Below are 22,363 nucleotides of genomic sequence, written 5' to 3' on the forward strand. Positions count from 1 at the left end.
TGAAGAAAAGAAGCAGAGTGGGTGCTCTGGACTACAACGGTTCTTTGTCTCAGATTTGTCTCCCGCTTTACAGGAATAATGTCATTTCATTTTGTTAAATAAAAACTACATACACGGGTTGGATAAGAAGAAAGATGCCACTCTCATTTCTGTGCATTAAGTCTGGTGCTATAGCCAGCAGCTAGTTAGCATAGTTTAGCATAAAGACTGGAAACAGGTTGTCTGGCTCTGTCCAAAGGTAACAAAGGCTGCATACCTGCACCTCATAATCTCACTGATTAATATCTTGTTAGTTTAACACATGGAAAGAAACACTGTGGAAAGAGTCTTTAGCTGGGTTGTATGTGGGACTATGTCATTGCAGGAAGCAGTGGATTTATTCTGTAGTTTAAACCGGTTGCCTGGAAACATTATTTGAACTAATTTAGCTTTTTCTTTTTCTTCCCTTTGAGAATTAGTGCAAGTTTTGCCTGTTCAACAAACATATCGTGTGTTGGTGTTCTGAATAACAGAACTTGAGTTGGTGTTATAAATGTTTGGGTTTTTTTTCTCAAATTTTCTTATATATTATGTATAAGCACAATGGAAGTATCCCTTAACGTGGTAAACGCTTATCTAATTTAAATAACTTCAATTACTTAGTAACTTTTACCTGGCCGGCTCCTCAAAATAGACCCAAATATATCAGTCAGGCCGTCACCTGCGTCACCGCAACCGGCCAAGAAATAATTCAACAACCACTTCTCTTTTTTTATTGATTTCACAAACCAGATATAATGTATTAATTCGTTATCCTTAAAAGTGCTAGTAGGTGCATTTTATAACCTTGGGACCCAAGCAAGATAACTGTTTCCCCCTGTTTCCAGTCTTTATGCTAAGCTAAGATAACCATCTCCTGGCTCCAGGTTTTTTTTTTTTTTAAATGGAACGACATGAGATAATAACTCGCAAAATGTCAAACTGTCACTTTAAAAAATATTAATTTACTGTAAAATATTAACAAATACCAAGAGTGTCCACATGAGTCAAAGTAACTGTTTGGTTTTTTTTAAATACCAAGTGATATGTTTTCATTATTAAGTTTAAAAATTGAGCCATAGCAAAGTGGCATGCGAGCGACAACTCCTAATTAAAAACAAAGCCATAAGTTACAGAAACAGATTCCCACCTGTGTTCATCTTTGAAAACTGTGACTTAAAAAAAACTGGTTGTATTGCTGTATGTATTTTTGGGATAGTGTTAGTTTAGTCTTCTTTAGCAAAGCCACTGGCCAGGTGTTTAGGGCTGATTGTGAGTCCTCTTTACTTGATTTATGTTAAACATGTATGCAATGTAAATACAATAGAGATGTGCCTTTTAGACTTTTTCTTTTTTAAATACTGGCTGCATTTGGTTGTGAAACTGTTATTGTGGAGAGGGCAGCCAAAAGAGAGTTCCTGTGTTCTGGTTTTGAGGTTCATGAAGTTTTGATACAGTTGGTTGTCTTGTAATAATAAAGAAAGTACCTGTGACGGTAAAACAGACTTGAAAGTGTCCATTTCATTTGTGTGTCTTTCCCCATCTCTGTGAAAGAAGACAGAGTTTACAGACATGCTAGAGGTTGTACAACTTTGGAAATATTCAAAATATAACGACAGAACAAAGTTAAATTTCATCCTGAGTGACTGTCTGTCCAAAACGTTGCAATTTCAATAGTTGTTGACAATCAAAAACCATAAATATCAATCTCATGAAAGCACAAGTGAAAAAGTCAAGAGGGTCACCAAAGTTTGGGTACATCAACTGGGACTCTGGATCCACCGACGCTGCCAACCTTAAGAGCTGAAAACAGTCCAAAACACAACAGAATAGCTGAAGATGTGTCACTTACAATATTTGCAACTGTTTTTATTTTCAAATTGACCAAGAGGGGAGAGAGGGTTATAATAATAGCAAACATTTTGCTTCAAAATATTGATTATTACATTTGACTTTGGGGTAGATAAAGGAGCACAGTTCAAGAGCAGAAGAAGGGATATACATACATACATACATACAGTACAGGTAAGCATAGCACCATTTTACACTGAATACTGGTGTTCTTAGCTTTGTGTATGTGTACAGTATTATACTAGAACTAGGACTCTTCAGAACCAAATTGTGTAGTGGGCAGGTGATCTGTGTGTCTGCATGGAGGGGGAGGGGGGGCCTCGCTGTCTTTCCAATATCCTACACCTCAACTTTCAGCCACTTTTGAAACTCTTTTCCTAAACAGATGATGTCAGAAAATTATTGCAGAAAAATAAACAAAATAGATGAAGATCATACTGGTGAAACATTCAGCGGGTTTTTTTTTTTTTTAATATACTATGTAAAACCTGTAAATAAGATTGTATGTAAGATTCTGTATGTGGACGCTTGCAGTGACAAACACTTTTACTCCCCATGTTTTCCTTCATCACAAAGCCTGTCAAAACTTCTCCATAATCAACATCCATTAGTCTCTTTAAAACACCTTTACATTCTTTGGGCTGGGTATCAGTGACACATACTCAAACTATAAACATTTCAACATTACCCTTTAGAGTGATGCCGTAAAAACACACTAGTCTATAGAGGATCTATATTTGCTATGTGATGGGTGGAAGACCTATTTCAGATAGTAAGACCCACACTGTAAAATCGTTCTCTAGACTCTGAAACTCCTGCTTTATCTGGAGGGTTACTATGAGACCGGTCCGGTGTGTATTTACCGTGATAAGTGCTTGTTGAGCAGTCCGTCATTGTAAAACAATAACAGCACCCATCTCCTTTATAGCCTGACTGGTGACCAATGCTCTGCATTGCCCAACATCCAGTCACACATCTGTTTCCATATGAAAATATAATGGGTTACAGTGACAGTTAACATGCATACAAATGCTCTCTCTCACACACAAACATGTATTCAAGCTGAGCTGTCCCACACACTTGCAGGCTTGCAGAATTCTGAGCCCAAGCAGAGAGGAAGATTCTTGAATATTACAATTATTTCTTTATACTGCAACGCAAGAACTGATTGGCTATCGCCAGGGGAAACCAATACTGACCCCCGAGTGATACAAGAAGTAGGATCAAGACAAGGAGACGCTATATTCGCACGTAATGCAAACATACACATACACTCGCTCGCACACACACGCACACACTCTCTGAGACAAAACACATTCTGAATGCTCCTTTGCCAACCATCACGCTTCCTCCTGTCCGAGGCTTTTCTGTTTGATATGGCTTACAACTGTGACACAGAGTCTGAGCTCAAATTCAAGTCTTAATTCAAAGTGAAGGTGAGCCCAGCCCTGCTTTTAACTGCCGTTTGTGAACTGAGAGAAAAGAGAACTACACTGCAAGAGGATTTCTGAGGCCTAGGAAGAGAAAGAAGGATGAAACACTGATTATACAGAAGACCATGAGACAGTGTTTAGAAATGTTCACTGGTACACTGAGGTCTGACGAGGGTATCTCGACAACCCCCTCCCCCTTTGCAATAATCTTAAAATCATGAAGAAAAATAGCACTTTTGTTTTGTTACTTTTCTCATTGGTGACTTCGCCCTCTACATTTCTGTTTTGATGAGGAAACAATAAGGAACGCTCCAAGAAATCTGGGTCAAATATTCTTCCGTCACCACACCCTTTGTGACACTTCTTCCTCTGGTCTTTGCAGCATCACTGTCTAATCCTTCCCGGTCTGGTTCCAGACTGAGGCAGACGCAAAACTTTCCACGTTCCTGAGAATACATGTACCATCCAGCAACTTCAAAACCCTTACTAAGTCAATTATCGTAAGACACAAGGGGCATCAAACACACACACACACACACACACACACACACATACACACACGCACGCACACACTGACCACAGACACTCATGCACACAAAGATTGTATTCTCAAAAACACACACTAGCTCACAGAATCACACCACAGTTTACAAACAACTAGGTCTACAGTGATTTACTGTACACAACCACATCAAGTGCTAAAAGTTCAGGAGGTTGAGGATATACTGTTTGTTACGTATAGGGCTCTTTGACTGTTAAAAAATAATCCCTTCTATATACACACGCGTGAACTTTATTAGGGGTAATATCTTTTTGGAAAATATATACGCCTTTGAGTAGTCTGCTCGAGAGAAAAAAACAAAACATAATTGACTATGTTATTGGCACTTGGAATCACTAAACCTGTTATACGTACAGTGATCATCCTGCAAAGAATACAGTTGAACTGTAATCTAGTCTCTTGCTTAACATAATTTGTACTTGCAAAGTTACATTTTTTGTCTCAGAGACAGTGTTTAAAAACACAATTCTTTCACAAAAAACCCCAGCCCAGCCTTTTTTTTCCTTAAAACAAACTGACAGAACTTTAAAGCCCCATTCTGGACTTCTTTTGTTTTTTTTAGAGAAGGGAGGGACGGGGGGGAGGAGGGGGTCCAAGAGAGCACGTTGTTGCTCCGTCTTTGAGCAGAAAACACTTGAACAAAGTAAAAAGTCATTTTTCAAAAGCGACTAATAAAAGCTTACACAGTTATTCTTTCCATGCAATCATATAAAATACTACATTTCTGTTTCCTGTTAGGCTATATTGGATATTTACAAGTTTTCTTTTATCATACAGTAAATCTGTACAAGGTCAGTCCACTTTTGACAAACCTTCAAAAAAACAAAAACAAAAAACAAGTCCATCGTTACCGTGGCGATAAGGTGTTCTCTGGATTTTTGTCAAGTTTCCACAGAGACTGGAGCTCCCTCACACCCCGCCTCTGATGAGGGAAAGGGGGATTTTAATCCATCCTGCTGCCATGGTGACAATCTTTGGTGAGTTCCTTGGGGACTCACTGGTTTTCCTCTTTCCTATGATTCGTTCCTTTCAGATGGAGGGAGGGAGGATTTTTTTTGGGAGGTGAGAAAAAAAAGGAAGGAACAAAACAAATGTACGCAGCGATCCCTTCAAGTTTCTGTTACCCAGGACTTTACTGTGGTTGGCTGCTGACACTGTCAGTTCTATGTGATGATTGGGTTTTCTGCTGTTTCTGGGGCTGCGGTTTGAGCTGCTGCTGGTGCCTCTGGTGGTGAGATTGTTGTTGTTGTTGTTGTTGTTGTTGTTGTTGTTGTTGCCGCTGTTGTTGCTGTGGTTGCTGTTGGTGTGTCGCCTGGGTGAAGGTGCCCTGTTGTTGGAGTGGGAAAGCTGCCTGCAGAATCAGCTGGGTAGATTGGTTGCTATGGAGAAGACGAGTGCCCTGACAGAAAAAAAGAGAAATTAGAAAAGTAGGCCTTCAGAACTTCTTATTCGCTCAGTGTTTCTACAGACACATAAAACACGACACACATCTGTAGTTATTTCATAATTACTAACAGTAGCATAAATGTAACCCTAATAAAACATAAAAAACATCACATCTGTTCCCTATTTAAATCAACAATACTTGCTGCCCTCTACAGATACCTGTAGAAACTGCTGTTGTTGCTGCTGCCCCTGCTGGCCGCTCTGAGCCACTACAGTGGTCTGGTTTTGGCCGTCGGGCTGACCCTGTGAAGGTTGGGCTGGTTGAAGAGTCAGGGTCTGGGTTTGTCCTCCCTGCTGAAGGTACACAGGAGTTAACACAGAACAAAAACGGGGAAATGTTCAAATAATGCAAAAAAAATAATTATAGTTTTAGGATTTACTGCTTTTAGAGAGATACTTAAGTTGTACCACCTTCCTCTTAACATCTTTTTATAATCTTTCAAAGATATTTCTAAGGTGATGGATCATCTATCATTTAAACTTATCTAAATTTACTGAACCTGTATTTTTGTAACCCACTAGTCTCTTGTTCTTTTAGTCATTTATTAAGAGTTTACAAAAGTAAAGCAAATTCAAACCAAAAAAAAAACAAAAACTGATCTTTTCAGATTACACAGCTCTATTTTCTTGCTGCATCTTTAACATTCTCACCCAAAGGCATCCAACTATAAACAGTCTGTGGACGCCAAGCAGCTGACAGTTTTAGAGCCTCAAACATGATGGATGAGCTATAATTAGAACAGTGCTCATTCCTTGTCTTTGGTAGATGTACTTCATTTACTTTCTTACCTGTTGTCCACCAAAGGGGTTGTATGCGGTGACCACCTGTCCCATGAACATGGAGGTGGGTACCATGACTGCGCCACATGCCATTGGAGCTGTTACAAGCTTGGTCACCAGCTGCTGACCTGCAGGAAACCTGAAGAGAGTGAAACAGTGAAAAAGGAGGGTAGAAGAAAATCCATGAAACATACTGTTACTGCATACATTTACTTTGACAGCTCAGCTTCAGACGGGTTTTCTGGTTATTGTCCTCTTACCGGATCTGTCGGTCCTGTGTGAAGGTGGCCACAGTTGTGCCTTGCTGTGTGTTGTTCTGCGGCAGGCTGGTGCTGATCTGCAGCACGTTGGGCTGCCCTGGCTGGGAAATCATCATGGTGTTGTACAGTGGGGCAGATACAGAGCCCTGGGGCTGTGGCTGGGCCTGGGGGGGCTGCTGAGGCTGGCGTTGAGGCTAGAGAGTGGCAATATGTGAAGAAGGAAAGAACGGTGTCATGAGTTTCTTTAAAAGAGCAAAGCAACAAAAAATGTAAATGGATGTTCAACCTGATTCTAATTTGAACAGATCATATGCTCATATGAGGAATTACAAATATACTGAAAAAGACAAAATAAATTAGTTGAAACTGTAACTTTACACATTTTGTTTTTTTGCTGACAAAACAACATCTTAGATTTACTCAGACCAGGCAGCAAACACCACAGCATCTACATGGTCTCACTAGCTGGGTGTACATGGACTCTAATACTCCAGTCAGAATAAAAATGTTTGCAGTATAGTGTGTATAGTTCAGGTGGTCAGCGAATAAATGCTACAACTCAGGACGAAAGCCTGTCCTGCTTGCCACCTGCTGATGAAAGTGAAGGGGATTTATTGTCAAATTTAACGACAGTGGGTTAGCCTAACCTTACTTTAAGTCAGCCACTCCTGAACAGAGAGAGGAAAAATGTATGGCTGCTAGTCAGCTGGCTGAATAAAACTATAGGAACATATTGACATATCACACTGATGTATTCATCACTTTTGTGCACGTCACACAGCTGTTCCGATTAAATGCACCAGCGCATGTGAACACCGCAAAGTATTAGATCACATCCCATGTAAACAGTTGACCCATAATCTTTAATTGGAGTGATTTCAAATCGGAATGAAAAAAACACATGCACGTAACTGCAGATATTAAGGAATTGTCTTTAACTTTAGCTTTTCTTTGATTTGTGTGTAAACAAGTGCGCATGAGGTTTAGACTCATTTATATATATGTATGTGTGCACTGTCTGTATATAGATTCTAGTTTTCATGCATGTTTTATGACTACACTAAGGTAACTGATTAGCTCATGTGAAACACCCTTTACCTTTTACCTCTCTCCCTCTGATTGGACATTTTATGGTTTGATAGTCTATTAATGTGTCTAAAATCATGTGATCTGGAAGCTGTACTGACAATGGTGTCTTGTGTCACTTTGTACCCATTAAATAAACTGATTCTTTTGCCTGCTGGGAACCTCATTTATCTTCTTTGTCAGTGTTCGGGCAATTTCTTTATGAAATGAGAAGGATTTCAATACATGGAAATACTATCATGTGCTGTGTGCCATTCCTGTACTACATACTACCTGGAAATTTGAGTATATACTGTACAAATCTTAGTAGTAAACTGTTTAATGCTGTTAGTATACAATAAATCAACATAAAACCGTTTTACTCCAACAGGAAATGATACAATGCTTGGCCCATCAAATGTAAAATTAAACTGTAGACAGATACAGCCAGTTAAACTAAAACAGAGACAGCAAAATATAATTTTTTACTAAAATGTCTTCTAAGTAGTTTTCTCAACCATTTAAATCCTTTACAGCTGTGAGCAACTCCTCCATTTCTGTCTACCAACAAAATCTGCTCTGATATTTACATTTAGTATGAATTTGGGACACCACCATGGTGCGAAATATGTTGCTGCTTTTGTCCTGACTTTGTTTTGAATTAACTTTATGGTGAAATGACAAGTTGATAAATGATTCCTCAATAGCCCAGCACGGGGTGCGTCTCCAGCGACAGTAAATATGATTTTGAGTTTATGTTTTTCAGTACTTCACATGATAACACACACTAACAGCATGCCCTGTGGCTCCTCCTGTCATGTGAATGAGGTGTAAACATTACTACTTCACAGGACAGTGCTGTGTTTTGTGTAGTTTGTGAAATTCTCCACTAAATGTGACCAAAAATGTCAAAGTTCACACCAGATCACTGTTCTTAGAAGACACTGAATACACAGTAAATAATAAATGTTTGACTTGTCCTTTCAAAGTTACCGTTATGACTAACTTAACTGAGGTGAGGAGAACTCTGTAGTCTGTGTGTGTTTTTCCGTCTTTGAGAAAACCAATTTCAGTTAACCAGCATCGAGAGGACATTTTGGCCAGTCCTCAGTTTAGGGTAAGGGTTGGGTTTAGGTATTTAGTTATGATGGTTAAGGTTAGGGTAAGGGGTCAGGGAATGCCTTGTGTCAATGAATGTCCTCACAAAAACAAACGTGTGTGTGTGTGTGTGTGTGTGTGTGTCCCACCTGTGTGAGGGAGTTAGTCTGCTGCTGTAGGCTCTGCTGAGGAGGAGGAGCCTGCTGCTGGATGGTGAGCTGCTGAGTTCCTGAATAGGCAGGGTTAACTGCCGCTTGCTGCACTTGATTGGTCAAAGTAGTTGTCTGTGGGACCGACCCCACCTGAGGGAGCTGCACGTTCATCGCTCCACCCTGCTGCTGCAACAGCATCTGTAAAGATGGAATATTTTAAAAGTCAGGCCACAGTAATCTGTCTGTCCAGGTTTACATCATATGTGATTATTTTTGTACATTTATTTGCCCAGTCTGTTTATCATAACAGAATAATTTACTGGGGAAAAAATCAGCAGCGTGCACACTCAGGCTGTGAAGCTCTGTCTATTATTGTTGTTTCCTCTGAACAGAACTAAAATAATACATAATGCATGATTGTAGATGTAGGTCAGGCAAAAAGACAAAGGACAACATACCTACTGATCTTTTAAAGAGAGGTTTCATGCTAGCTTTGTTTGACTTTCCAGCAGCAATGCTGTGAGTAAAGTAAACCGTTTCAGTAAACTAAATAGACTGCAACCTTTGAATTTAATTGGCTCTCTGGTTTATTGTTGAAAAATATATTTTTTCCAGTAAAAGGTCAAACTATTGTATCATATTTAACCTGACAAACTGTCTTCCTATTGCCAAACCCTAACCAAATAACACTGAGGACAGAGACAAAGACATATGAAAGGAGGAGAGAAATAAGAAGATTTTGGATGGAGACAACAAACATTATAATTGTTGTATTTCAGTCAATATACTATTGACCAATTTTAATTAATATACAACAAGCAAACTCAGCCTAAATAAAAAACTATTTTATCAAAAGACATGTAGTCTACAGCTCACCGGTATGCCCTGTCCCTGGACTTTCTGCAGCTGCTCTTGAATGTGTCTCAGCTCCTCCTGCTGCCGCTGAATATTGGCCTGAATCATTCTGGTCCTTTGCTCCAGCTGTTCCTTTAGGTGCTGCATGGCGTTCACCTGCGCCGTGAACTCCATCACCGGCTGTGGGTGGAGAGAATAGAAACAGGTCACTTACTTCAGTGGTATTAACTGCTTGTATACGCAGTTAGCAGTAATGGATGTTCTGATGTTAATTCAAACACTGAAAAATGAACAGTACAAACTCAGCAGCAACTCATCTTCATTCTTACCTGTACGTTTGCCTGCAGCTGCTGTGGTTGTTGTTGCTGCTGCTGCTGCTGCTGCTGTTGCTGAGTGATCATGCCTGGAGTTACACTTTGACCAGTGGTTTGAGAGCTCATTGACTGCAAATATAGAGGAAACAAGAAAATGAGGACAACTGTAATGTATTAGTTTATTATATTACAAGTCATTGACTGCCCTGTTATAAAACAACATTAAGAGCAGAAAATTAAATCTGTGTTACTCATGGTGACAAAAGATTATCCGTCATAACATGAAGTTATGATCAATGACGTACCACCTGGCTGCTGATGGATGAGCGACGCTGTGATGTCATCTCCATGGTGGAGGCCAGTGACTGCCGTGGAGGCGTCGCCGTGTCCATATGTAGCTTGGAGGCTGTTGCTGCAGAGACAGAAACACTGATGAGTAAGAGTCCTACTCAGACACTGCTGATGATTGTGTCCGTTCATGTCATCTTACTGCAGGGCTTTGTTACTTGCTGCGTCACTGCCTCCTCAGTATATCTGATTAGCATTACATGTACTGTATGTCTATACACTGTGTGTGTGTGTGTGTGTGTGTGTGTGTGTGTGTGTGTGTGTGTGTGTGTGTGTGTGTGTGTGTACACGTATGTGTGCACATGGGTGTCCTTACAAGTGCAAGTGTTGTCAGAGACATGTGATGAGGACTTGCGGGAACTACGTGAAGAGGTTGAGGGCGTCCGGCTGTGGTCAAATCGCTCCAATGCCTCCTTGAGACTGGATGTATTCAGCTGTGACTCTGAGCCAGAGTCCTGACTCTGGAAATAACCAAGCAGACAAAAAATACTCTTCAAAGCTGATCTTTCAACAATAATTTCAGTGTACAACAAGTAAAAATAACAGGCCTGAGCAAAAGATCATTCAGAATAAAATCCATGAAATGTGATTTGAACCCACAAAAACATAATGCATGGTGAATACACTCCATATACTCGAGCCAGCTACTGTACCAATTAAAAGAATGAGATTAATAACCCAAACCAGCCATTTATTAACAAGTACAAGTGTTTCATGACAGGAAAATTGGATTAATTTAAGATTAACAACCACTATCCTAATTACCACCATGCAAAGTTTGATTTATGATACAGTATCTGTTGTTCTCCTCTTAATGTAATCACAGCCCCTTTCATTTATATAGCATCAGAGGACAACAGTCAATTAGTCAGATACTTGTAGACACAGTAACAAGTAAGACATGTTAAAAAAGGCTGACAGAACTTACTGAGAGAAATAAATGGATAACAGATGGGGGGAAACAGGCTTTTTTATGTAAAAAATGTACAATGATGTAATGAGGTTGAATATATAATTTTGTGAGGGTAGTTGTTAGTTACTGTAAGTAAAGAATTTCACTCAAACAAATCAATCTATCAAAGTTTAATCAGTAATCATTTAATGATTACTTCCCAAATTCATATCTATAGTTTTTTTTTTAAGTAATTTCTTTTGCAAACTAGATATATTGTGATTAATTTCATTATCTGTATTATTATATTTAGTAATTTTTTACCTTATCCACAGTGACCTCTGGGTTGGATTCCTCAATGCCCAGCTCCCTGCGCTGTTCTGCCCTCACCTCTGCATAGCTGCAGACAAAAAAGAAAAAGGAGGTTTTAGGGACGACAAGTGAAAGAACAAGAAGGCAGTGTACATGTGTACCATCACTGAAAGTATTTTTAAAAAGTGAGGATGTGCTTTCAGCTGGCAGTACCTGACTACTGTGTGTGTGCAGACAATAAACTCAGGCCGAGAGTTCCACTGGTGATAGGTGATGTAGTAGTGTGTTTGCAGCCATATCCACTGTTGACCTTTAGTCAGGAAACGGTAGTAGCAAGACTTCCCTTTACCGTACTGCATCACTGAGCAGGGGAGAGACAGAGAGGCAGACAAGCAGAGCAGTGAGAACCGACTAACAAGAATGGCTTTTACAAAGTTAAAAGTGAAAGTGTGTAAATGTGAGCCCTCACAGTGTTCGTGACACTTGGCTAGCGTCTCCAGATCGTCCACATGGTAATAGTCGTACCCTGATGTTCCCAGAACCTCAAATGGCAGGTAGCCGATGATCGGTGGAGCTCTGAAAAGAAGAAATGCATTCATTATCAGTCACACAAAAAAGGAAGGGAGGGTTAACTAAGTCCTGGTGCTCAGAAGTTACGGTGACCTAGGTCAAGTAAGATGCTCTTTCTGGTTCGTTCTGGTCAAATGTATCAAGAAGACAAATCTGATGCAGCACAAATGTAAATATGTCAAATGAGTATCTCTGAGTGTTGTTAGGGATTATACACAAATAAATTTGTGTGTCCCTGTTTACCTGTGGTCTAAGAAGAGGAACTTCCATTCAAGACTGTGCCTGGAGGTGAATTCTTCATTGGGCTCTTCCACTGTACACATCTCCTTTGAATATATAAACAACACAAGTCTAGCATTAGAGGACAAACATTTTGTTTATTTCTTGATGGTATTTATGCCTCGATGTGGCAGTTTAATTCAACAACCACATGGTGTACTGAATAAAATTATTGATTAATGACTCAGGTTTATTTATGTATCTGTGTGTGTGTGTGTGTGTGTGTGTGTGTGTGTGTGTGTGTGTGTGTGTGTGTGTGTGTGTGTGTGTGTGTGTGTGTGTGTGTGTGTGTGTGTGTTGGATTACCTTGATAAACTGAGGTTTGGCCAGCCGGACAGTGGCCACAAAGCACACCTGGTCGTCAAAAGCAGGCTGTAGCGATCGCTGTAAAACCCCTGCCAGACCATTCCTCGTCACATTGGGAACTACACAACAGAAAACAGAGTGCCCCATTGAAGAAGTTACACTGTGAGGCTTTCAAGGTGATTGATGACTATGTAAATAAAAATAATTTGATAAATTTTAACTTAAAATGGGCCTCACATGCAGAGTTTGTGTCACTTTGTTTTTGTTCACATTAACATAAACATGCAAGCTTATGATGTGAAATAGCAAAAAAATGTTAAAGCTTTTAAAGTGATTATTGCCTCAATTTAATGCCATTTAGCTACTTTAACTATGCTCACGCAAAATTAAAAAAATTGCCAATTAAGACTCGTACCATTGTTGAGTGACTTGAAGTTGCCGATGAACTTGACATATTCGTAGACGGGGGGTTCTTTGGGGTCAATGGCCCCTCGCAGCATATGACAGCAGAACTCCATGCAGTTCTTAGCTGGAAAAAAACACATGATTTACCAAAAAAAATTATTACTGTGGTATTCAGTACAAACACATCAATGTTTTAAAATGTTAGATGGTGCTGGATAGATAACATAAATGTTAAATCATGTTTTTCATTGCAGTATTTCAGACTGTATTTTTAGACTCATTAGTTGCTGCACTAACACTCAGCACAGCACTTTTGGTGCTAAACAGTTTTAAAAACAACTTGAATTGTTGCCAGAATTGACAGTAATGTGCATCCTGATAACATTAACCTGAATAATAACCTCCATCACATAAAAGAGATTTGCACTGTACTCTGTCAGTCTTGCATACAAACACACAGCACAGTACAGGTAACATAACAGGGTGTTACTGACTCTTTAAGTAATCGGAGCTGAGGCCCTCTTGGTCGGTGGGGTGCGTGGACAGAGCCTTGTACACCTCAGAGTGTTCCCCAACTGGCAGAAAGTTTAACAGGTTCTGGTCCACCAAGTCCGCCTGGAGAAGAAACACACACAGAAACGCATGAGCACCCTCACATAAATTACAAGAAGAGCCAAACTCATTTTAGTGCACACAGGTCATCCTGACCTGTTCAATCTGAACTACACAAAAGAAATCCTTTTAAAGCTTCTTATTCAGCACAGTGAAAGACTAATTCATACCGAACTAAAGAAAGAACCAGTGTTACTCACCGGTAGGTGTTCTAGTAGTGAGGTGATACTCTCAGAGACGTAGAGGATGTTCCCATCAGTCATTATTGCTATAAAGAACCCATCCAGAGCCTGATAATGCAAAAAAGGACAAGGAGAACACTCTTTGACATTGGTCTTCAGCTACAGAAGTTAAAATTTCATTTTGTCAATTTGACTTTTCTTTAATAGGAAGTTATTTAAATTGATTATTCCAAAGAGAAAATAAAAATGAACCAAAACTGTTGAAATGATTAAGGACCTTTTTAATAATTAATGGATTAAATAATCCAACAAGTTGTTTTCGCAGCAGACATCACAGCAGAAAAAGCACAGGTGTTATTACTAATAACATTAACGATGGCTCTGTTCTACTCAAGTGTCTCATGACAGTGAGCCAGCAAACACAACACCAGCACTCTGAAACTGAATTCTGCCATAAATACTTTTATTATTTACACCTGTGATTTTCCTACAGTGACATGTCAAAATATCTTCCATGAAAAAGACCTTTTGGGTTTGTTAAAGAGAATTAAAAATTAACACACTACCACAGGAGTACAATAACAGTGAACATGGCCTCTGTGTTGCAAAATCACGGCACACAATGTGAGATTTCTGACCTCCAGCATGAGCTGGGTAAACTCCTCGTTGCTAAGAAATGAAGGCTTCCAGTCCTGCCTGATTTCACTGGACTCCGACTGGGCTGCGATTTCTGAAGGAGAGAGAAAGTGAATGGAATTTTTAAAAAGAAAAATCAAGTCTTATGGGAAAAAAGTGAAGTATGAAAAACATGATGAGGTGACACAACAACACAAAAACAAAGCATGCAATAACAAGATAATAATAAGACAACTGGCCATAAAAATGTATTGACAGTACAAGGCTCAAAGTGAAAACAAGGCAGTTAAACAGAGCTGATAACACAGTTGATAGTTGTTCTGTATGATAATGACATACACATAATTAACTGTGGCAGAATAATTAGAAATAGTACATCGAGTTAACAATAGAGAGTTGAAAGGTTCAAATTAATTGAAGGGTCATTTGCCCTTCACTTACTGCACCCATGTCTCATAAAAAGTGTAATAAAAACATGTTTCCTTTAACGAGCTCTAGTAATAAAAGTAAACAAACACAGACAACAAAGTACACAAGAGTGCATGTTAAACCTAAATATAGAACCGAAACCGTCCAGCCCGTGAGGTGTTCCACGTAAACACAGGAAGTGAGGTGAGGGTGGTAAAAATGAACTGACCTTTGTGTTTACATAGGAAGTCGATGCTTTTCTGCAGGATGGTGGATTTGTCCATCTTCCTGGTATTGCCTGGCAGCATGGTGCCAAGCTCCTTGATGAGGACATTGAACTGGTCTCTCCTCTTCTTTTCTGACTTGTTACGGGACACGCTACAATCAGAAAACACAGGATTAGATGCTAAATTTTGAAACACATTAAAAGATATTTGCTTGTTCTGTTTATTTTGTCCAGATTGGTTTGATATCATGAATCGTGTTTGAAATGTTGGTTAATTAAACAGGAGGGGGCAAGGCAAAGACAATCCTCGAAAACCCCTGGGATGTTTAAATGAGTAGGGTTGGTGCGGTAATATTTAGCACATACTACACTTAGCGTCACTCCAGCAAGTTCATTCATAACTTACCGTTTTGCTTTGTCCTTTTCATCTTCTTCCATCAACCCATCAAAGATGCTACAATCATCCCTGTGTGAAGAGAGAAAATTATTTACACACATTGTTTTTCTTGTTCCCCAACTTGCTCTGTGTTGTCCTGTGTGTGCACTTTTGTTGGCAGCTTGAAAGCAGATATGCATTGTTAATAATAGCTAATGACGGATGTTGGCTAATGAGAGGATTCCTACATAACAGGAGCAGGTTTATTTTTGGGTCACACAAAAAAAAGAGAGTAAGACGGACAGAGGAATGTGTTGTGCTTGCCAAGAACGTTATGAGCGTATTTGTGTTCTTAGGGTTTCTGCCTACGTTTCAAATAATATGGGTCAATACTAAAACTACAGATGCACCAATCTCAATTTTCTTGGACAACTATGAGTCTGACCTGTCGATTCCGATTTTCTTTCTTTCTAAGAACTATAATTGACAACATATGAAAACTTTTTAAAAATGTAACCCTTAACCCTTAAACAGAAAGTTCAATTGTATGTTGATAATAAAACATGAACACAGTATTTGGTTTTGGTGCAGATAAATCCTGGTTGGTACCACGGTGTATGTTCCCATCCTATTTTTCACCTACAATAGTTTGTAATTTCCTAAATAATATCTGTTTTAGTGTAATCAAAAAGCACTTAAGCAAATATCACCTCATGGTGACTCATGTAATTTTAGTAGTGATCCGTAGAACTCAACAGGTGTACAGTTTTTTCAACTCTGCCCTACTTATATGGTCATCATGTCTAAATTAATATTTATCAGCTGTAATTCAAATGTACTATTTCAGATTTTTCCTATGGATTTAAACACAGCGTGTCTTTGTGTCAGAAAATGAGAATGAGGTTACATTACACAAAAAACACAGAAGTACAAACAAAAAGTTGGAAAGTGTGTTAAACTGCATCAGAACACAGAGACCACCGACTGCCAATTTAATGACTTACTGAATTCATGATGAGAAACTATTTAATTACAGGTTTTGCTTCACTGGTATGCCATAATAATAACAACAATGGCTTGATGTTTTGCAGACATATGTATAGTGCTCAACATACCCTATGCTTGATGTCATGGTGGCTGCTGATCAGGGCTGTGGCTGCAGTGATTTGCTCTTTAGGCGTGAGGTAGGCATTTGGAAGACCACCTGGAAAAAAACAAACACGTTAAGTACCAGTTATGTGTAATGTTGAAATTTAGTGGACTAAAAACTCAAGTGAATGGTTTGTACTGGTAAAATGGTAGTCTTTTTATTTTTATGAATTTAAAATTGATTCTCAATTTATCTGAGACAAAATTCCCAGACTTGCTTTTATTTGTACACATTTGCAACTGCACACATGCAAGCATACAAAAAAAAAAACACCACACACTCATCTTGACAAGCAGGGTAACTGATTAGGTTTAAATTGAGAATAGGCCAAGTTTGTACAGGGTTATGTAAATTCAATGCATATACCTTTTTGATACATGCAATGAAAAAAGTATTATGCACATTTACTGCACGTTTATAAATAAACATTTTATGTTTAAAGTTTTTCTCCCAGTGTGTCAATCTCCAACCCGAGTCACAATAATAACCTTACCAAGAAGTTCAGAAGACCAGCTTACTCTGTTAGTTCCCTTTATACTCCAATACACAACTAACTTATATTTCTAGTGTCAACTTAAGTAAATTCTTAATCATGACACAGATGTCCAAAAAAGACCATATTTGAGGTCATCAACATATGTTAGGTAGTATAAGCCTAAAAATAATGCAATGAGATTAACTCAGGATAAAAAGTAACAGTGTGTATGAGCAGTCCTCAAACTCTTTCGTAAGGTAATTTAAAGTTTCTACAAGGAACTTTCATTTTGTGCTGATTTTAGCGCCCCCTGTGAACAAAAGTGGTAGTGTTTTCCCAGAATTAAGACTGCATTTCCCATGAGCACCACCACCTCATGTTGTAAATATCTTAGTAGTGGGTGCATTTGTTTTGCAAGCAAATGAAAGAAAAAGCTTCTTATTTTTGATACTATTTTTCTTTTTAAAATGTTAAATAAACTGTTGATGAGAAAGCAAAGTGATTGTTTTGTTTTAGTTCTGTTCATACATCTAGGTTACATGTAAGGCTGAATTTACCATCCAATTTATTTGTGCTTTAGGACATTGAAACAATGAGAATATAACATTTTAATTCTTATATTCATTCTTTTGTTCTCGTTATACCACCACTCGCTCACTTTGTTCACTCAACCACTGCTGTCCTCTCTCGCTCTTTTTTTTCTTCTTTCATCTTTTTTTAAAAATGAGTCGGGAAGCCGACAACAAGTCTAGCTTTACTTTTAACGTTATCAAACAAAGAGAAATATCCTCCCCTCATCCTAGTTAAGTCTTTGTACTCTCTCATGCTATAATGCTACATACAATGTAAACATAGGCTCTTCTGGTCTGTGTGTGGTAAATCATTTCGTCTGACTTTGCAGAGAATCTAACCCTTTGGCAGGTATTTAGAAGAACTATATAGAAATAGCCAGTCTTCTCACTGATGGGCTTGTTTGCTTATTTAAGTCATATAGAGGCATCATGAAACTGTTTCATAGCCAGTTAAAAGTTCCTTGTAGTAAACTAACACACACAACACAGCTGTGTGCATCTGTGTGTGTGTGTTTGTGTGTGTGTGTGTGTAGTCAGTCCTCACCCCACTGCAGCTTGTGCACGTGGTCAGTTATCGTCTTTTCTCAGGGGTCGTAGAAAGGGTTTGGGGTCAAAGATGTTGAGGTCATTAGGGGTCACGAGAGGGCACCAGACCACAGGAAAGACATGGTGGTCAACCAAACCTGCAGAAACCAGAGCAGAAAACTGAGGTCACTTTGGGTTATACGGTCAATTTGGAGGCAGCTTTTAGCCAATTTTCTACTGCGTCTGATTGTATTTGCAGCTAAAACATTTCAATTTTAATTAGCCTACACTTGGTTGTTTTATCATATCTGAGCAGTCTCTCATTCTACTCATTTTTTATGCAGTGTGTTGGCTGTTACATGTACACATGTATAATCAGCAAATGTGGGTTAAATTAAAAATAACTCACTAGCATACACAATTTATCAAGTATTTTATCATAAAATGCAAAAGGGTATTACTTAAATGTTATAATACTATACACTTTAAACAAAGATCCGACTTGGATTAAAACTTTCTGTTCGAATAAATTTTTTTGTGTGTGCAGATGTTCATTTTTCATTGATAATATCCAAACAGGTTTCCAGCCAGAGTAACAGGTAACCATTATACTGATTATCAACACAAGATTATCTTAACTACCCTTTTTTAATCTGTTTTACAGTTAGAAAATATCAAAATTGACATTGCTGCCATTTCTTCCAGTCAATACTATTGATGACCATTTTAGTACCGATTTGTTAATTCTATTTAACTAATTAATAACTGATTAAAAACTGACTGAAGGAATAATGACAATGAAATTCCAGCTCAATGAGTCACAATGTTTTTAAAAGTGAGGAACATACATCATTGCAGTGAGGAGAACCTGATTTAAATCAAATTATGCATATGTGATCTACTCTCTCACAGTGCAGAGATCCAGTTGTGATTCAAAATTGTGAACTTACTCTGTGGAATGTCTCTGCGGGCAACACTTTCTGTTTTAAAGCCTCTCCTTCCAGGCACTGACAAACCTTTACGTGTGAGCCACACCTTACCTGTAACACAAAAAACGAGGCTCCTTCACAAACATACCAAAGAGCCTGTGTTCACAGCTTAGTTTGCATGCAAATGGTGGATGCTGGCAATGAATGTAGATTTTGTATTGGCTGGAAGTTCAAAACAGGAAATTAGTGCTGCGTCAAACTCTTTTCATTCAAATTGCTTAACTGTGTGATCTATAAAATGTCAGAAAAATAGTAAAAACTACACACTAGTTTTTCAAGACACAAGGGGACCTCTTCAAATTGTTTATTTTTTTCCAACCAATAGTCCAACGCTCTTGACCATAACTACAAGATTAGGGCTGCAACCAACAAATATTTTAATTATTGATTAATCTGATAGTTTCTCGAATAAAGGTTTGGTTTATTAAATGTTTTGAAAATAGTGAAAAATGCCCATTACACGTTTTAAAAATTGTTACATCCAACCAATGGTCTAAAACCCAAAGATATTCAGTGACCTATAATATAATACACACACACACACACACACACACACACACACACACACACACACACACACACACACACACACACACACACACACACACACACACACACACACACACACACACAATCAGACATTTCTCACAGTATAGCAGCTGGAACCAATTATGGCATTGTTACTCAAAAAATACTTTAATAATTAATTGTTTCAGCTCTACATTAGAAAACAGCAGCAAATTCATACAATTTAGAAACTGAGAAATGTTTGCATATTTGCTTGGAAAATCATGCCAGTTAGGGCAACTCATTATCAATGTATCTGCCAATTGTTATCTTGTTTAATCAATTGGTTGTTTAGTCTATAAAATGTCAGAAAATGGTAATCACTGTCTCCCAAAGCTCAAGATGCACCCTAAAATTTCATCTGTTCTGACCACCAGTCCACAACTCAAAGATATTCCGATAATTATCAACTAAGACTTAAGAAACCAGACAATATTTACATTAAAGAAATTGAAATGTTTCCTTTAAAAATAACTCAAAACAATAACTGACTATCAAAATAGTGGCTGTAGGCAGGAAGGTCACAGTGTGTACAGTAAAACCTGCACATGACAGCACCCTACTTGATCTTCTTGCAGTTGTTACAGTGTTTGAAATAAAAGTGAGATGGAAGCATTTCTGTTTAAACATCTTGACCCCACGATGGCTCTACTCTGGGAAGCACTGGCCTGACCTACAGTCTCCATTGCCCACTGTACGCTGTGCTCCACTGCCAAAATGGATAAACACTCATACTAGCAACAAGGCCAGACATGTAAATCCAGTTGACCAAAAACAGCCACCAGCAATGAGACAAACACAGTACATTTCTTAATTTGCCTTTTTTTGTGCCACAGGTGTTCGTTATACAACCGAAAGAGAGCAACCCATATAGCTAGCTTAGCATGCTAATTAAGCTTGCTACCGAAACTGGCCGTCTAGCTACTTCGGGGCGATTTAACGCTGCGCTTTCTGTCCCCGGTTGCTCCCGCTAACGTACACTCGCGGATACCGACTGACACGGTTTATGACAGTGTTTTGTGAACAAACAAACAAACATGAGGAATATCAGGCTTTAACCATGGCGAGCTGGCGCTGAGCCTCAAGCTGTCACGCAACAACTGACATTGAAGGCAAAACAATCTGTAAAAAAAATATTACCGTCGGTTCTCCAAACAACGCGACGACACCGGAGACTAAACATCCGAGCGGGGTGAGATCCGAGCAAAAGCCAACTGGAGCAGGATAGTATTTACTGTTAGCACAGAAATGTCTAAAAGCAGCGACGGTGGAAACATTTTCGCGGCAGATGTATGTGTACACACACACACACACTCACGGGAGAGGCGTACACGCGCACCCAAACACACATACACACACTGGCACGCGCACTCACTCACTCACTCACACACACACACACACACACACACACGCACACACTGGCTGGCTGCTCGAAATGTGGGTCACTGGGCCTTGCTCTCCCTCAAGCGTGCGGAAACAGTCCCGAAGCCTCCTCTGCAGTCCCACTGCTTCCGCACGCTACAAAAAAAGAGAAAGAAACACACACACACACATACATACATACACATACACACACCGTTTACCGATCTCAGCGGCAGTGCTTCTTCTTCACATCCGCTGGCTTTTAGAATATGCATTTTTTTTTTTAAAAACAACCAAATCCTTACCTTCCCCGAATAAATCGACAGCAGCAGCCTCCGAGTTTTGCTCGCTTGAACGTTGCAGTCGAGGTGGTGGGGGCCAGGAGGACTCCGGGTTGGGGAGAAAAACAGGAGGCCTACTTCATATTACGACGTACAGTCATGCGCAATAGAGACAGCAGGGCGCACTATTTTGCAAGTACAGTAGCAGCAAAAGCGGAGCTGGGTGATCTTTCAGAGGGGGGAAATGACTCCGCGGGTTTTGTGGCTTTTCCAGCCAGACTAGTCCAAGTGCCACCTTGTTTTCAGGAGCACAGAGAATGAAATGATGCATTTGAAGCGAGGAACATAACCATAGATATCCAGTTAATTCATATTTTATTATATATATATAAGATTTAAAACTGTAAAACTGTCTCATTGCAAATGGTGCTATAATAGTAATATGCATTAATAACACCACAATATTTTCTTTCAGGGAATCACAGTTTAGGTTGCAGTGATTTTAACTGTGTGAATGTGACATTGGATGGTGGCCAGGAGGGTGCAGAGCAGGGTAGGGATGGCCCTGTCTGATGGCAAGGGGTTTCCCCTTTTTTTTATCGACATCCAATCACGAGCTCCACAGGCCGTGACGTTGCACCTGAACAGTGTCGAGGATCCCCTGAACTTCACATTGTGGTCTGCTTTTTTGGACACAATAAACATATTGTATAAAATAAGATGTTCATTTAATCATATACCCAAACGACAACAACAACATGCAAGATGTAAATGTTGCATCCATATAGATTGTTACTCTGCATTCTTTCAGCCTTATTATCAAAGGAGTTTTGGCTGCATCATCTTCCTTTCAATCAGTGCAACAGTAAGGCCGACATCAGCTCTGACTAAGAAAGATGACTGCTAAAAATGTAGTTTATTCTGTCCTGTGTCATGGACTTTTCAGTTCAGGAGATTGAGAAAGTAACAAAAGGTGATGTTACACAGAAATTACACATAGAAAATTATGAGGCACTGCATTGAAGCAACTTGAAATATGTTGTTCTCGGCTTTCCT

The 22,363-nt window shown here is 39.1% G+C and overlaps 1 protein-coding gene across 3 annotated transcripts; it reads right to left on the bottom strand.

Annotated features, from left to right (window-relative positions):
- Positions 1 to 1,872: 1,872 nt before the first annotated feature.
- Positions 1,873 to 21,451, bottom strand: LOC133990541 (circadian locomoter output cycles protein kaput-like). 3 transcript variants are annotated; one of them, XM_062428906.1, is made up of 24 exons: positions 21,332 to 21,451; positions 19,059 to 19,148; positions 18,128 to 18,266; positions 16,502 to 16,590; positions 15,417 to 15,476; positions 15,014 to 15,162; positions 14,379 to 14,470; positions 13,759 to 13,848; positions 13,441 to 13,561; positions 12,957 to 13,070; positions 12,542 to 12,660; positions 12,200 to 12,282; positions 11,856 to 11,962; positions 11,600 to 11,747; positions 11,399 to 11,474; positions 10,499 to 10,643; positions 10,140 to 10,246; positions 9,850 to 9,963; positions 9,542 to 9,700; positions 8,663 to 8,863; positions 6,351 to 6,544; positions 6,100 to 6,229; positions 5,470 to 5,601; positions 1,873 to 5,263 (listed from the first exon to the last, which is right to left on the bottom strand). In XM_062428906.1, exons 4-24 carry the CDS (start codon positions 16,516 to 16,518, stop codon positions 4,997 to 4,999), a joined length of 2,625 nt encoding a protein of 874 aa, XP_062284890.1. In that variant the 5' UTR covers positions 16,519 to 16,590; positions 18,128 to 18,266; positions 19,059 to 19,148; positions 21,332 to 21,451; the 3' UTR covers positions 1,873 to 4,996. The 3 variants fall into 3 exon arrangements, with proteins under 3 accessions (XP_062284890.1, XP_062284872.1, XP_062284881.1); XM_062428888.1 differs by having other exon boundaries at positions 5,470 to 5,604; XM_062428897.1 differs by lacking the exon at positions 21,332 to 21,451 and adding an exon at positions 20,805 to 21,157 and having other exon boundaries at positions 5,470 to 5,604.
- Between the last annotated feature and the right edge of the window lie 912 nt (positions 21,452 to 22,363).

Source organism: Scomber scombrus, chromosome 2 (genome assembly GCF_963691925.1).
Source record: "Scomber scombrus chromosome 2, fScoSco1.1, whole genome shotgun sequence".
Taxonomy (NCBI): Eukaryota; Metazoa; Chordata; class Actinopteri; order Scombriformes; family Scombridae; genus Scomber; species Scomber scombrus.

Excerpts from the sequence above, each read along its gene's own strand:
- LOC133990541 (XM_062428888.1), bottom strand. Across the intron at positions 12,283-12,541 it reads CCAAACCTCAGTTTATCAAG|GAGATGTGTACAGTGGAAGA; the intron begins GTAATCCAACAC and ends ATATATTCAAAG. Across the intron at positions 9,964-10,139 it reads CATCCATCAGCAGCCAGGTG|TCAATGAGCTCTCAAACCAC; the intron begins GTACGTCATTGA and ends CTATATTTGCAG.